The sequence below is a fragment of the Coffea arabica genome, chromosome 5e (genome assembly GCF_036785885.1).
Source record: "Coffea arabica cultivar ET-39 chromosome 5e, Coffea Arabica ET-39 HiFi, whole genome shotgun sequence".
NCBI classification, from domain to species: domain Eukaryota; kingdom Viridiplantae; phylum Streptophyta; class Magnoliopsida; order Gentianales; family Rubiaceae; genus Coffea; species Coffea arabica.
Window position 1 is genome coordinate 49,582,011 of NC_092318.1, and position 16,398 is coordinate 49,598,408.

A 16,398-nucleotide genomic window follows, 5' to 3' on the forward strand; every position below is an offset into this window, starting at 1 on the left:
ACCTACATGTGACAAAATTCCAATCATTAACGTTGTTTCCCCCACTCTTGCCAACCAATAAAAAAAAAAAAAAAAAAAAAAACCACCCTCCCTCAATTATTAAAGCCAAAATTCACAAGACAAAGCCCTCTTCTTCTGAGATTCTGCAATGCCATAATAATTGTACTAGCTATATAAATCCAAACTTTTCAAGACTACTATTATGTTCCACACAAACATAATGTAATGGCAGGGGAAATGGGAAAGGAGAAAGATCAGAATAAGAGCATTACGAGAACAACAAAATGCGGTGTGAGCAAAAAAGGATAGAAGAACACATGCCCAATAACATCATCATTCTTGAACTTTATAATGGCTACCCCAAAATGATAAATAGTACTCCTGTAACTTGAGAGCATGGAAAAACTATAGGCAAAGGTAAAACCATATCCGGGAAGTCTCACCATCCCAATAAAAGTAACCATAGGGGAAAACACAGAGAAAAAAGAATGATGATCAGGATCATGATGCATGTTAAGAAGGCCCACAGCAAACATATCTGTACAGCAATAAGCCCCTCTCTCTCTCTCTTTTCTCTCTCACTCTCACACACACACACACGAAAACTCTCTCTCTCTCTCTGATAACTATCCTCATCATTTCACAACATGACAGCTTGAGGTACAGGAGGAGGACCAATTCTGATGGAATTCCAAAAGGGCTATCCTTAATTCATTCCCACCCTGCCATGCAGGAATCTTTCCATTAAATACTAAGAAAATGTGAATTGTATAGAAGGGTTACGGAGAGCTTGAAAATCTGGAGAAGAACAATTATTCATCCAAGTCATGTGTTGTCAGTCCTATTCACGAATTTTATCAGATGTCTGGTTATCTGATTGCCCTACACTGCTTTCCACATCAGCTAATCCACTACTGTCCTTCATTGATTCAATTTCCATGCTTGCTGTTCGGCTTCTCCTGTTCCTCCGATCCTGTAGAAACATTATTACTTTGAATTAGTTTGCTTAAACTAACAAAGTTCTCATGAGCCTCCCACGAGGCTAGCACTATCCAAGATGCTTGATAGATCATGTTCTTATTCAAGAAACAACAAGAATGATTCAATCAGGAGAAAATATGCATTTTTAACAGAAATCCTTGTTGAGAGTCTTGTTTCATGAACAATTACAATGGGAACCTTTTCAGAAGTCCTCGACATCTGCTGATGCAGATTGAATCATGCACAATTTACGAACTCTACACATATAGACATCGATAGATGCTATTTGTGTTCCTTAATAGACTGTAGCCTTTACTCAAAGTCTTAAAAAAGGCCAAAGGCAACCATAAGCATGGTCTAGGCTTGCAGGATAAGTATGCCTGGCCAAAGTACAATGCTTATGCGAAACACTTTTAATACCAAAATCTACAGGTTATTCTCAATATCAATTTTCTAGCAAGTGGAGACTTTTTGTATCTGCACTGACATGTAGGTTAGGCACTGGTCTCTTTTCATTACTCAGAAGCAACAATAAGAGAGGAGTCCAAGAGCTTTTAACTATGACCCTCTGTTCAAAAAAGACAATTCAGTCTTCAACTGACATGTAGATTAGGCACTGGTCTCTTTTCATTACTCAGAAGCAACAATAAGAGAGGAGTCCAAGAGCTTTTAACTACGACCCTCTGTTCTGTTCAAAAAAGACAATTCAGTCTTCTTCAAATACCATATACATGCATTGCATGGAAGCTCTGACTAACTGAATTATTAGCATTTTTCAACTGGAGAATTCAGAACTTGGACAAACACTAAACATCCAATAGACGACAACCCATACAGACAAGTGAACATTTTAATAACACATTCAAAAATTGGGATTGGAAAAGCACCTCACGGTATGGAAATTCATCTGCCTCGAGCATTCGCACAACTTGACTCATCCTGGGTCGCTTCTCTGCATCAGGATCAACAGATCTGAGTGCCACCAAAAGTGCACGCTTTAAGGCACGAGTTGCTGGCTTTACTTCAAGGTCAGGATCCACAACTTCTTCAGCTCTTCTATGTCCTACCATCATTTTCAGCCACTCAACAAGATTCACCTGGCACAGGAACAAATCTCCTGGTTAGCCAAGCCTGAAGCCCATGTCCACTAATGCCCCAAATCCACAGTAAATGGAAAGACAGAAAAGAATTCACAGACTGTACCAACACTATCACAATCAATATAGTTTATAAGGATTCCATACCTCGTTAGCAGGACGGGCATAGTCAACTGGATCTCTTCCTGTGACTGCTTCCAGTAGTAGAACTCCAAAACTATATATATCACTTTTTTCATTTAACAAACCACTGTTTGCATATTCTGGAGCCACATAGCTGAAATTAACAACACAAAATGTTTAAGCATAAAGAATTCTTCGTATAATTCACATTGGATAATATGGAGGAAAAGGATAGATGGCTGAAAATAAAGAACCAGAAGGATTTAGTTAAAAACTGGCTTACCCAAATGTTCCCATTACTCTTGTCGTTATGTGGCTTTCTCCTGAGCCCAAGAGCTTTGCCAATCCAAAATCAGAAACCTTGGCATTGAATTCATCATCGATCAAAATATTACTAGATTTTATATCTCGATGGACAACCTTAGGCTCTATAGCTTCATGCAGGTAAGCAAGCCTGCAAAACAATGTGACACAATGTTCTGGATCAAAGCAATGGAGACACAATATATGAAGATTTAATTTTACAATAAGCGCTTACTACAAACTACAAGGTTTCACTTAGTAAGCAACATATTAGAAACAGATTGCACAAGTGCTACATTTCAAAAAAGAAGAATGGAAAAATCAGGGAAACAGTGCTATAAGAAGATGGGTGGACAAGAATTGCATCGCATTTTACCGATGGATTATGCTTAATCAAACCTGCAAGAGGTTAAAAAAAAAAGCAAATATGAAACATAGTTCATCAGATTTAATGCATGGCAGACTTACGCTTTTGCAGTACCAAGAAGCACTTTCATGCGTGCATCCCATGTGAGTGTCCCATGTTGTTTCATAGTACCATGAAGCCATTGTTCTAAGTTGCCATTATTAACATACTCGTACACCAACATCCTGAATTAACAAAAACAAGGATAATCTCAGCAAAAAAAAGGATAATCTCAGTTAATGGAGATGTATCTCATTAGACTGAAATTCAAGACTCAATAAGTCAATAAACATAATCATAATTTTAATTTTCTTTTTCTTATTATTAACTAAATTAGTGGATCAAGGATGAAGCTCAAAACCAAGACCCCAGCCCTGCCTTGTTTAGAGTGCTCCAACCAACAAAGCTAGGCCTTGGCTCAAACTTGAAGTTCCTCTACTACTACTGCAATTTGCAGAATCATTCAAGAACTATTTTACATTAAGTATAGAAATGAAACTGCTGACTTGAAAATTCAGGTGGAAAAAGAAGATTCTTACCTCTGAACCCCTTCTATGCAATAGCCCAGGAGCCGCACAAGATTCTTGTGCCGAACATGCCCAATGGCCTCTACTTCGACCCTGAATTCTTTTTCAGCTTGGCCACTGAAATTAGTTCAGAATTCAACCGTGAATAAGTTAAAAAAACTCCAAAAACACATATTGAAGCCATGAAAATGAAGTATTTATGTACTACTCACAGATTGTTAAGAAGCTTCTTTACAGCTACCTCTGTCCCATTGACCAATCTGCCCCGGTAAACAACCCCATAGCCACCTTCCCCAATCACATTCTCTGCTGAGAAGCGGTTTGTAGCAATATCAAGATCTCTAAGGGTAAACCAGTGACCCCAACCAAGATGTGATATTTCTGGCAAGCCAATCAGAGGAGAGGCCATTGGAAGCCCGTAAGGCAATGAAGACAGTTTTCGAGCAGTACCAGAACTTCCTTCTTCCCCTGATTGTGAGCTGCAAGCCCTCTCATGGTGATACATTGAGCTACACTGACTGAGATTATCGACATCACTTGATTTACTCCTCCCCAGATGTACTAACATCTTTTCTGAATTCTTATCGCTTGACTTGTCGTTCACTGTCAGGTATACTGTTTCTGGGTGATCATGGTAATCTTGACCTCCTACTCTATCGACTTTGATGTCTTTTGATATGTTAGGTATTTGACAAAGTGAATATTTGTCGAGGGTTCTTCTTGATCTCCTCCGGAACATTACCCATATTGATAAGGTACAAAGTATCAAAACTATAAACGCACCAACACATAAACCAATCACGACCCATAATTTTAAACCCAAAAATGATGTCTTCTTGGATAGCTCAGCATTCAAACTCTCAGACGACATGTTCGACAAACTTCTACCAAGCACCAATAAACAAGTCTTGTCCCCGTAGCTTCACCTGGGGAATTAAACCATGCCTCCTGGATCCCATAAACATGTCATATAAGGACAGAAGCACCCAAATGGCAAATAAGTATCAAAATCTTAGGCTAGTTGGTAATCCAATTCTCGATTTGTTTCCTTCTTCTACTTTGATTTCCTTAAGTATTGAGCCTAAACCAGCCAACTATCACCCAATTCTAATGACACACTCAAAACTCACAAGTGTAAAGAGAGATTAGTTTTTGTCATTCAGACAGCATAATTCATGTGGGAGACCAAGTCAGAAAGTTTCCATAGATGAACCAAAGAGACCATGGTCCAAATGTTCCAATAGATACCAGAACATTTTACAGTTCATAATCTCAGACAGGGTTCAGAACAAAGCAATGAGAAGAGTATCAAAACACCATAGCAATAGCAGGCATTTAATAAATAAAAGCAACCAATTTCAAAAGAAGCCAATGCAAAATCCACAAAAACTTACTCATTTTTTAAAATCAACAGAGGCAAAGACTTGCATATAAAAACATTAAACATATAAAATCTTGAGAATAAAATCAAGCAAAGCATGACTTATGATCCAAGTTAAATCCAGTAAAAAGTGTATTCAAAGCAGAAAGCACTGACCTTGAGGTGATCTGAGTCTAACCCCCTCGATCTTCCTCCTTGAGAACCCAAAGAAGCAAAGAAAGAACCTCTTTTTGTACCAATAAGGGTCCAACAAGCATAGATATCCCAATGCAGAGCTGAAATAAAGGAAAAAAAAACCACCACAAATAGCAAAAGACTAAAAAAAGTTAACTTCTGAAGAAAGGAGGAGTAGTTTACAAGTAGAAACTAATCAACTATGGCCTCAAGTGGGCCAGAAAAGAGAGTTAAAACAACAGTACAAAGGAATTTTTTTTTTCTCAATCAATGCCAGACAAAAAATCAATCTTTTCAAGAAATAGAGCCAATGTTGTGAGAAATATATCAAGGGTTCTTTTCTTTTTTTTTTATTTGGTAGTGAAGGTGTCATAAAAGCAAGAGTTGGGTAAAAAATGGTTGGTGGGGTTGCATGAATGTGGAGGAAAGACCGACCTCAAACAAGCAGCAGCTGGAAAGGGAAGCTTAGGTTGCAATGAAGGAAACCACAGATGAAGAAGTAAAGGGAAAGCAAAAAATTATGCAAAGAGAAAAAAAAAATTCAGCATGAAGAGAACAGAAAAAGTGAGATATAGTTGGCATTTATAGCAGAGTGATGAAATATTGGAAAAAGTGCAAAAAGGAAAAAAAAATCAACAAAAGGAAAAGGAAATGGAAAAGGAAAAGACAGATAAATATGTGTGCTAGTGTGTGTGAAACTATGAATATGATGTCTGTGCCATGTGCGCGTGAGAGTCAAACCGGAGAATAGGTGAGTCTTTTTTTTTTTTTTTGAGGAAAGCAGAGGTGAGTGCAAATGTATGTGCAGTCTGGTTGAATTTACTCAACTGTCCTTATCCTTGTCACCTAAAAGTACCAAAAAGTAAGGTTGTGTTTGGATTGCATTTTCCGTCATTTTTCATGGAAAAATTACTGTAGCGATTTGATATATGTGAGGGAAAAAGGTGATAGGGAAATGTGATCACGGAAAACGATAATATTTTCCGACGAAAACCTTCAATCCAAGCAAGGCTTTAATATTTTTGTAGTTTCATTTATTTCGAGTTAGAAAAATAAGAAGGTTGGTGAATTATTCATTGAAAAATCTTGATTACACGTCAAATATGTTGATGGAAATCTAATTGGCGTGATATTATTGGTATTACCAAACCACATGACAATGTACATATTCAAAATATACTCGACTATGTATACATTGTTCGACAAAATATATTGCAATTATTAAGCGATGTCAATTGTCGCATATATTTAAAAGTTATTTGACTATTTAATACTTTCCTTCACGAAAATATGTATTCATTTATTCGACGTTAAATACTGCACTTATTCGACGAAAGATATTATTAAACGGTGTCAGTTGTCGTATATATTTAAGAGTTAACGATGTCAATTGTGGTATATATTTAAGAGTTATTTGACTATTTGATACTCTCCTTTGCGAAAATATTATATTTTTTGACGCATTAAATACTGTACTTATTTGACGAAATATATTATAATTATTAAACGGTGTCAATTGTCGTATATATTTAAGAGTTATTAACGGTGTCAATTGTTGTATATATTTAAGAGTTATTTGACTATTTAATATTTTCTTTCATGAAATATATTTTATTTTTGACGCGTTAAATACTGTACTTGTTCGACGAAAGATATTATAATTATTAAATAGTGTCAGTTGTCGTATATATTTAAGAGTCAATGGTGTCAATTGTCGTATATATTTAAGAGTTATTTGACTATTTAGTACTTTCCTTCACGAAAATTATTATATTTTTTATGTGTAAAATACTGTACTTGTTCTAGGAAAGATATTATAATTATTAAACGGTGTTAGTTGTCGTATATATTTAAGAGTTATTTGACTATTTAATACTTTCCTTCAAAAATATTGTATTTTATAACGCGTTAAATGCTGTACTTGTTCGACGAAATATATTATAATTATTAAATGATGTCAGTTGTCGTATATATTTAAGAGTTAACAGTGTCAATTGTCGTATATATTTAAGAGTTATTTGACTATTTAATACTTTCCTTTACAAAGAATATTATATTTCTGATGCGTTAAATACTGTACTTAGTCGACAAAAGATAGTTATTAACGGTGTCAGTTGTCTTATGTATTTAGAGTTAACGATGTCAATTGTCGTACATATTTAAGAGTTATTTGAATATTTAATACTTTCCTTCATGAAAATTATTATATTTTGGACGCGTTAAATACTGTACTTGTTCTAAGAAAGATATTATAATTATTAAACGGTGTTAGTTGTCGTATATATTTAAAGTTAACGGTGTCAATTGTCGTATATATTTAAGAGTTATTTGACTATTTAATACTTTCCTTCGCAAAAATATTATATTTTATAACTCATTAAATACTGTACTTGTTCGACAAAAGATATTATAATTATTAAACGATGTCAGTTGTCGTATATATTTAAGAGTTAACGGTGTCAATTGTCGTATATATTTACGAGTTATTTGACTATTTAACACTTTCCTTCTTGAAAAAAGAATATTATATTTCTGATGCATTAAATACTGTACTTGTTCGATAAAAGATAATTATTAAATAGAGTTTGTTTGGATTGCATATTATTTACACCCTATTTACACGCACTGACTTGTTTGGATCATCAGCACATTTTTCAACCACCTTTTTATCCCATACACATCATATTAAAAAAGTAATACAGTATTTTTTTCACAACATTATCCCAAATAATCTCCAATCCAACAGTGTCAGTTGTAGTATATATTTAAGAGTTATGTGACTATTTAATACTTTGCTTCACGAAGAATATTTATATTTCTTAAATACTGTACTTATCCTGTGATTATACGTGTATGATTCAAAAGCTACCCATTTCAATTTCTCGAGATTATACATGTTGGAGGATATCACTCGTTGTGCATATCTGAAGAATACTACGTTCGATCCATAGGATATTGCATCTAAATTTTACTCGACTATTCAATACTTTCCTTCAACAAAGAATACCACACTTATAATCCATCTAATGTTATACTTATCTTGGTTTACGTGTATTATTTGAAACTTTTCAATTTTCTCAACGCTTAAAATTTCCTTTCTCAATCTGTTATGGAACGAAAAAATTCATAATACTATGCAACATTACGAAATGTGGCAGCATAAAAGTTGACTAAAAATTTCATAGTTTTTCTTTTTTTTTATCGGAGTGCAATGACCAAAAACAGCGTGGGATGACATGAGATGTGACACGCAGGAATAGGATTCCAAGTTAAATGGTACTGCTACTTGGTAGTATGACTTCTAAACGTGCCATGTTTGTGCAACACGCAGGCCACATTTTTTCTTAGGATTTCGGAGGACAAAACGTACTTTTCGCATAATTTGACTAGACAAGTATTTTCACATAGGAATTTTCGGAATGTCCAAATTCTGGGTGCCGTTGCCGCTCTGCCACTTACCACCGACTGCAAACTCGGAATACCTACCTAATGTGTACTTAGGAGTAGTGATTAACAAACGCATACTCGCTTTTTTTTTTTTGTCATGGTAACACGTACTCTCTTTTTATCTTTTCCGAATTACAGTGCACTCTCTAATCGACTAATGCACTTAACTTTTAACTTCTCTAAAATGTTTTTATTTAGTGTTGTACTTTGTTACCATTGAATATAACTTGTCTTATTTATCAACTGTTTTGATTCATGTCGTGAATGGTGCAACTTTTCATCAATGTTATTGTTACAATTAATGTAAAAGTATAATAGTTAGTTACACAGCTAATATTAATGTAAGGATATTCTAGAAAAATAGTAGGTTAGATTTCCAATAAAGTTAAATACTCCCTCCATCCCACTTTGATAGTCCTGTTTTTTTTCTTTATCTGTCCGATATTGCAGTCCACTTTTCAATTGAAGAATGTAGTTGTATTTTAATTTATCTAAAATACCCTTTGCTCAATATAGTAGATTGTAACTTTTCTTAAAGTGTGTGAAAGAGACTGTACATGCATGGATATCAAAATGGGAAGGAGGAAGTACATGTCATCAATGTTTAGATCAAACTTTTGGTTAGATATCTTTGTCAAATCAAGGTATATTTATTGATGTTAATCAAGGTGCATTTATTTATTAATTAGGCAGCCATTTTGTGGTTGGAAACCGCATTGGTAAAGCAGCCTGTAGATTTTGATTTGCAAGTCTCCAAGTTAGGTTTTTGATTGAAGAAACTCAAACTACAAGGAAAAGATATTAGTACTATTTTGATTACCAATATTTTGTGGACATATATTTATGGTATATCCTTAAGGGGATGGAAGTGATTGCGTGTGACTGTGCGAGCTTTTCCACAGATATGTTCAATGGTTTGATTAATTGTTTCAGACTTGCCTAAAAGCTTGATCTATCTCTCTCTTTCCCAAACTTTTGCTCAAAATTCGAAAGTTCATAATTAGTCCATCCATAATAAATCCTGCTGAAAATGGAATTAATGCAACAGACATAATAGACAGTTATCACCGCCGAATTTTGTTCCTAAAATTGTGGTTCCATTTTTGTGAATAAGCGTTTTGTTCATTATTGGGGAGATGATAATTGCTTTTGTACAATCTTTTGAAAAGTGTTCAAGGAAAATACCCTAACATCTTCGCCAAATTTTTGTATCCATACCAGCATGCTACACCTACACGGCACCATGTTGAGTAAGTGAATATGAATCAATACAGACTAATCACCCTGCACCCTGAAGTACCCCGCTCCCTAAGAGCACCCAGGCGTTAAGAGAGGTTCTAACCCTGGACCTTGGGACATTTACGGTTACCCCAAGACCAGATGATCTAACCCAGAGGGGCAATAAACTATATGATTTTACTCAAATTATATATCTATTATTTCAAGTATATGTTTAACATGTCATTAGAACATATGTGTAAATTAAATAGTGTTGAACGATTTCCAACAATTTGTTATTGAAGTTTGCTTTTTATAAAAAAAAATTATATATATAATTTTGCAAATTGATCCATTCGCCCGTGACCATCATTTTTATGACGGGAAAAACTCTTTTCCATCAAATCGGTAGGGGAATTTAAAAGAACATAATGATGATTAATGTCTCCATGCACTTTGTCTAATTTAGATTCAATAAAAGTTTGACTAGGAATTAGACTCGGTAGACATATTGGTACTCCATAATTTATGTCATGAGGGAAAACTAGATTTTGAACTTTTCAATTAAAATAAATCAGTCAAACTCACATAAATCAACCTGATACAAAGTTGAGGTTTGATTGTGGCACGCAATATTCAAAAATCGATATTCATAAAAGATTTTTAATTTTTTGGTAAACACATATATCAAATCAATACAATACATTTTTTTTTTTTTACAAAAACTCCTAAAAATAACAATCTAAAGGGTCGGCAGTACATAATAAACCATCTTTACTGCTACAATAACGATTGAAATGTAAATAAATACTTCAATATAAATAAGATAAACAGCTAATCATGCCCCTCGTATAACAAATAGAGTCTTCTCGAAATGATTGACATTTGACCAAGCCCAATTGATATGAATATTAGTTTTATAAAGTAAACCGTTAGTCATGCCCCGGTGTAATAAGATATGAACTCGCTCTTGAAATGATTGACTTTTGAATAATTCCAATTGATTTAGACTATTTAGCAACGGTTAATAAGGTTATAAGTGTCAATTCCCCTACCAAGCTGGCAAATTCTGTTCTTTTGGCAAACAATTGACCTATATTCTAAGCTCTGCGTGAGAGAGAGACAGATAGCAATAGCCAATAGAATATGATTAGTTTAAAAACAATGTGCTTTTCTTCACTGTCATTGTCATTATGACTAATTGAGCCATAAAGCCTCCATTGGAGGAGGAACAAAGGCTTTGATTTGAAGCAATACTTTTTTACTAAAGCATGTCTCGGATAAATCTTTCAAATCCTTATATAGGCTTTAAAAAAGATTAATGAGGCAAGTGGGGTTTGTTATGTACCGTAATGAAGTACCCTAATGCCACATAATTTTAGGCCCTACATGTTTTATTTAAGGTTAATTAACCCGAATTAGTAATCCTTGCCCATAATCACGAATGGGGAAAATGATGTAAAAGCTGAGCCGTGTTTCAGAATACTGACCTTGCAGGTGCACCACATGGAAGGCACGTGGCTGGACTCGTTTTTTGGGCTCACAAGGTAACTCCTTTGTTTTTTTAAGGGTTATTATCACTTTACTCCCTTAAACTGTATCACTATTATCAATTTACTCTATAACATTATCTTTTAGTCATTTCACCCTCATAAGTAATTCAACTCAACATGGTAAGAAATTTTGGATGATAAAATATCATTTTATTCTATAGCATTGCTACATTGTTATTATCATTTTATCATTTTAAATTATAGTGATACAATCACTTTAATTTCTAACATTATTTTTTGGGCATTTTACCTCATCGTTAATCTAACTAGTATGATAAAAAATTTTAAATGTATTTATCCTTTTTTTATATATAATTAAAAATAAAAAAGTTGGAATGGTTATTCTTCATTTTTTTTTCACTTTAAGAGATCCAAAAATATAAAAATAAAAGGATTTTCTTAAATTTTTTTTCACACTTATTAATATTAGGAAATGAAAAAGAGATAGGAAAGAAGGAGACAGAAAATTAGATTTTACAAAGAAAGAAAATAAAGAAGAGTCTAATATTTGCCGTGTTACTTTAAGGTTGTCGGGATTACGATTGGAATTGAGTGGTAAACAGATAAATAAAATAATTTTAAAATAATAAAAATATTTAATTCTTTCTTATTTATATTTTAAAAAAAGGAATTGAGCTCTCTCTTTCTCCCTCTCCCACCCTATCTTTATTTTTTTTTCAATATTAATGAGATTACCAAGAAGAAAGAGATTAATATTTTGACTTTTTTTTTATACTAAAAAGGAGAAGAACCACTCTAAATATTTTTATTTTTTTATTATACAAAGAAAACAATACTTTTTTTCTAAAGTTTTTTAACTTGGTAAATTGATTTCATGGTGGAATAAATTGTTTAAAAAATAACTCTTGAGAGTAAATTGATAAGTTTATGGAAGTAAGGTGATAATAATTTTAAGGGTTAAACATATTTTTTCATTTTATTTAACAAATTTCGTTAAATTTGACCATTAGTTTTCGGAGTAAAGTGACTAAAATGTAACGTTAAGAGGAAAATTGATAGTAACACTGAATATTAAAGGGGCAAAGTGATAATAACTCTTTTTTTAAATAAAAAGTTTGAATGGTTTCGACTCTCAACACCTTCAAGAACTAGGATACACTCTTGATACCATAAGTCGTTTATAGGGATCCCTATACTCACATTGACAATGACATTCAAACAGACAACTTTTTGTGAATAAGTAATTTGTTCTTATCTACTGAGTTAACTTGTATTAATGAATGCCTCTATAACTTTTTAGTTTTGCTCTTGAGACCACAAGTTGTTTATAAAGATTTTTACTTTCACATCGACAATGGAATTCAAACAGACAACTTTTTGTGAACAAGTAATTTGTCCTTATCGATTGAATTGACTTATGTTAATGAATGCCTCTATTGCTTTTTAGTTTTGTTCTTGAAACCATAAGTCGTTTATTGACTTATGTTAATGAATGCCTCTATTGCTTTTTAGTTTTGTTCTTGAAACCATAAGTCGTTTATACGGATTTTTACCCTCATGTCGATAATGGAATTCAAACAGACAACTTGTTTATAAACAAATAATTTGTCCTTATCGACTGAGTTGACTTGTGTTGATGAATGCCTCTATTGCTTTTCAGTTTTCCTCCCCATCAACACGATTTCCTGTTTGTTGCTTTTTTCTTTATTAGGCATTAGTTAAGACCAAAACGTATTTCTAGATCTCTCCAGACCAATGAATAATTACATGAGTAGATAGTAGGGATAATTTCAGAAACCTCCCCTGAGGTTTCTGACATTTACACTCACCTCCCCTGTGGTTTGAACAATTACACTAACCTTCCCTGAGGTTACTAATCCTTTACAAATTCAGTCCAAATGATTAAAATATTGTTTTAGAGAGTGAAATTAGAATTTTGTACCTGATTTGCCCTTTGTGCTATATATCCAATGAATGACAAAGTATTACAAATTAATTAATAATTAATAAACTTTAAGGAGCGTAGTTTATAGGTAAAAACGTATTACTTATTTAAAGTACTAACTCTTTACGAGTATTTTACTTTCAAACATTTACTTTATTACAAATATTTATTCTCAAATACAGATTTGTATTACTCTCAAATATTTAATTTTTGTTAAATAAAAAACCTACCAGTTTTTCTTCCGTAGAAATATTAATATAACACTTTTTCAATTTTAGTTATAAATATTTATGTATTTAGCATAAATTAAATGATTCAGAATTAAATACTCATAAAGAGCTAATACTTTACTCATGTAATAGATGAAAATCATAAAAAAATAATACTTTATGGGCCATTTCTTTTTTTAAAAAATATTTAATTTATGTTAAATAGATAACCTACTGATTTTCTTTTTGCGAGAATATTACTGTAACACTTTTTAATTTTTAATTACAAACGTTAATATATTTATCATAAATTAAATATTTGAAAATAAAATATCTGTAAAGAGTCGTTACTTTAAATAGGTTATGTGTATTTGCCTATAAACTATACTCTTTAAAGTAAGGAGTATAGTTTATTGATTTAGCTAGTAGAGAATCTTTTGTAGGTGGCGGGGTTAGTCCTCTTAAGAGACAAAAATGTGTATGCTTTTGGTAAAACGATTAGTTTATACGTGTAAGTACGAGCGTGCACACAAAAGTGGTTGGGTCTATTTGAGAATAAATATTTGTAATAAAGTAAATGTTTGAAAGTAAAATACTCGTAAAGAGTTAGTACTTTAAATAAATAATACGTTTTTACCTATAAACTACGCTCCTTAAAGTTTATTAATTATTAATTAATTTGTAATACTTTGTCATTCATTGGATATGTAGCACAAAGGGCAAATCAGGTACAAAATTCTAATTTCACTCTCTAAAACAATATTTTAATCATTTGGACTGAATTTGTAAACGATTAGTAAGCTCAGGGGAGGTTAGTGTAATTGTTCAAACCACAGGGGAGGTGAGTGTAAATGTCAAAAACCTCAGGGGAGGTTTCTGAAATTATCCCTAGATAGTAACATTTTTGTGTTTACTCTATATAAATGTCTCAACTTTCAAACATCAAGGTGCCAATTTCAATCTTATTGAATATGCTTGTGATTGTGGGTAACGTTACTCAATCTCTCCTATTCATTTTTCCCACAATTGGCGCAGGTAGAAGAAAAGAAGAAGAAGAAATAGGGATTCTTCCATGCTAAAAATTTAGTGCATTGTATATTGTATTCTATGGTAGTTCTTTCAGAAAGGGTATACATTCTTTGTCCCCCCCCCCCCCCCCCCCCCTCTCTTTATTTTTGATAAGCGACAAGGCAATAGAAGTAAATATTCAGTTCCAAACACAATAGAATAAGACTCTTGACCCCATTATTAAATTGAAAGATCAAGTTTGCACAAATATTTGATTCATTTCAAACGTGACTTAATTGGCAATTTTTCGATCTCTATCAATTTCGATCAACAGTTTTCCAATAACAATGATGATATTCAAGTTTGGATGTAACTTCATTTCAACTTCTATATCATTCTGTATCATCAAATTGGGTATGCCCTTTCACCCATGATCAATGATGATATTCAAGTTTGGATGTGAAATTATCTTCCCCATGCCCATCAACAAATCCATGCAACAAAAAAGTCCATATTTCCTTGAAAATGTCTGTAGACCATACCATGTTTTTCGTGGCAAAACTCATCACACCATCGACCCACGTAATCCCAGATCAACTAATGCTATCCTTTTTCGTTTCATGCTTTTTATGTTTTCTTTTCAGGTAATAATTTTTTCTTTTATCAAGTATATTTTCTTTTTTTTCTCTCAATTTATAAGGTTATTCATCCTATGTGCTTTGTAAAGATATACACACTAATTGAGGTTCGTAAACAGCAATATACATACCTGACCTTTCCCAAGTAATCATACTGCACATTTGTGCATGATGATAAAGACCGCATATACATGGGTGCCTGCCTAGCCATGGCGTTTCATTCGGGTGACCACGGCTAATATGGCAATGTCTGGAACTGATACGAGTAGATAATATACAACTAAAGAAATATTGGAAGTTTGGATGGAAACTAATTGTAAACAGAGAATACAATTCAGAAACTGGTCGAAGAAAATTAATGTACTTTTCCTTTTTCACTACGCATTTATCCGAGCTATCAAACAACTATTTTACTTTTAATTCCTGTAATTTTTTTACGACGTAGTTAAATCATGAATACTGGCTTTCCACGTTTAAAGCAAACAATGACAGATAATTTCTGCATTTCGAAAAGAATATATGTTGTTTTGGCATTATATGGGAACTTTATCATGACCTTAGAGGTAATGTTATAGTTGGAGAACTTAAGATTATACTTCCGCCCCAGAAAGTCTACTATCATTGAAGGGTTTAACATCTTCAAAATGTAACGAAAGAGGAGGAAACAAAGTTAGTCCTGAAATCACAAAATTTGTCAATAACCTTTTTTATAATGTTTTGTGTGAAAATGATCTTTTTCCTCTGCAACTCGGTAGGAAGATACAAGATGATTTAAGGGTAGTTGTCCTGTGATTGTACACATATTAATGATAATACCGACTTGTGACCAAAAAAAAAAAAAAATTTGCAGCATTTATTGTCTTCAATGAATCAAGCTTTACAACTTACAAGAGACCCTAAGTAGTGTCGGTTACCAATCCTAGACTCAAACTAAAGTAACATCTTGATCTGGTTTTGGAAAATAACCTTGTTCTTGAACTTGTGCAATTGTCTCATTCAAGCTGAGGTCAAAAATTGCAGCTTCATCCAGAGCTGACAGCCCTCAAGTACTCCCTCAAGAACCCATCCAATGTGGTCCTCAACCCTATCTAAGTGGGCATATATGACACTTCTTGTTAGTTTATAATAATAACATTAATAATAGAGATCATAGTGGGTATTAAACTATAGCAAATCTATGCTATGCAGCTATTGGTAATTGTATATTTAGGCTTACCCTTTACTTAACAGCTAGCTATTGCATTCCTACTTCCCGTACTTTAGCGAATCATGGCACGGCTCTTAGAATTTGTTAATTTGTTGGTTTCTTGGCGTCTCCTTAAAAGCTCAATTAGATGCTCCTTCCACAGATGCCTTGCACGAGCTGGCCTTCCAGAACAAAAGATATGTAGAATTCTATGGCATTTTTCTCAATGCTCTATATATCT

The 16,398-nt window shown here is 33.2% G+C and overlaps 1 protein-coding gene across 1 annotated transcript; it reads right to left on the reverse strand.

Moving 5' to 3' along the window:
* Positions 1-481: 481 nt before the first annotated feature.
* Positions 482-5,552, reverse strand: LOC113690837 (probable receptor-like protein kinase At2g42960). The gene is made up of 9 exons (XM_027208911.2): positions 5,428-5,552; positions 4,975-5,093; positions 3,650-4,385; positions 3,450-3,554; positions 2,973-3,095; positions 2,485-2,655; positions 2,226-2,355; positions 1,869-2,078; positions 482-973 (listed from the first exon to the last, which is right to left on the reverse strand). Exons 3-9 carry the CDS (start codon positions 4,306-4,308, stop codon positions 842-844), a joined length of 1,530 nt encoding a protein of 509 aa, XP_027064712.1. The 5' UTR covers positions 4,309-4,385; positions 4,975-5,093; positions 5,428-5,552; the 3' UTR covers positions 482-841.
* Between the last annotated feature and the right edge of the window lie 10,846 nt (positions 5,553-16,398).

Coding starts and splice junctions, on each gene's coding strand:
- LOC113690837 (XM_027208911.2), bottom strand. CDS start 4,308: ATGTCGTCTGAGAGTTTGAATGCTGAGCTATCCAAGAAGACATCATTT. Junction 3,555..3,649: donor AAGAAGCTTCTTAACAATCT/GTGAGTAGTACA, acceptor AACTAATTTCAG/TGGCCAAGCTGAAAAAGAAT. Junction 2,656..2,972: donor CTTCTTGGTACTGCAAAAGC/GTAAGTCTGCCA, acceptor ATTGTTTTGCAG/GCTTGCTTACCTGCATGAAG.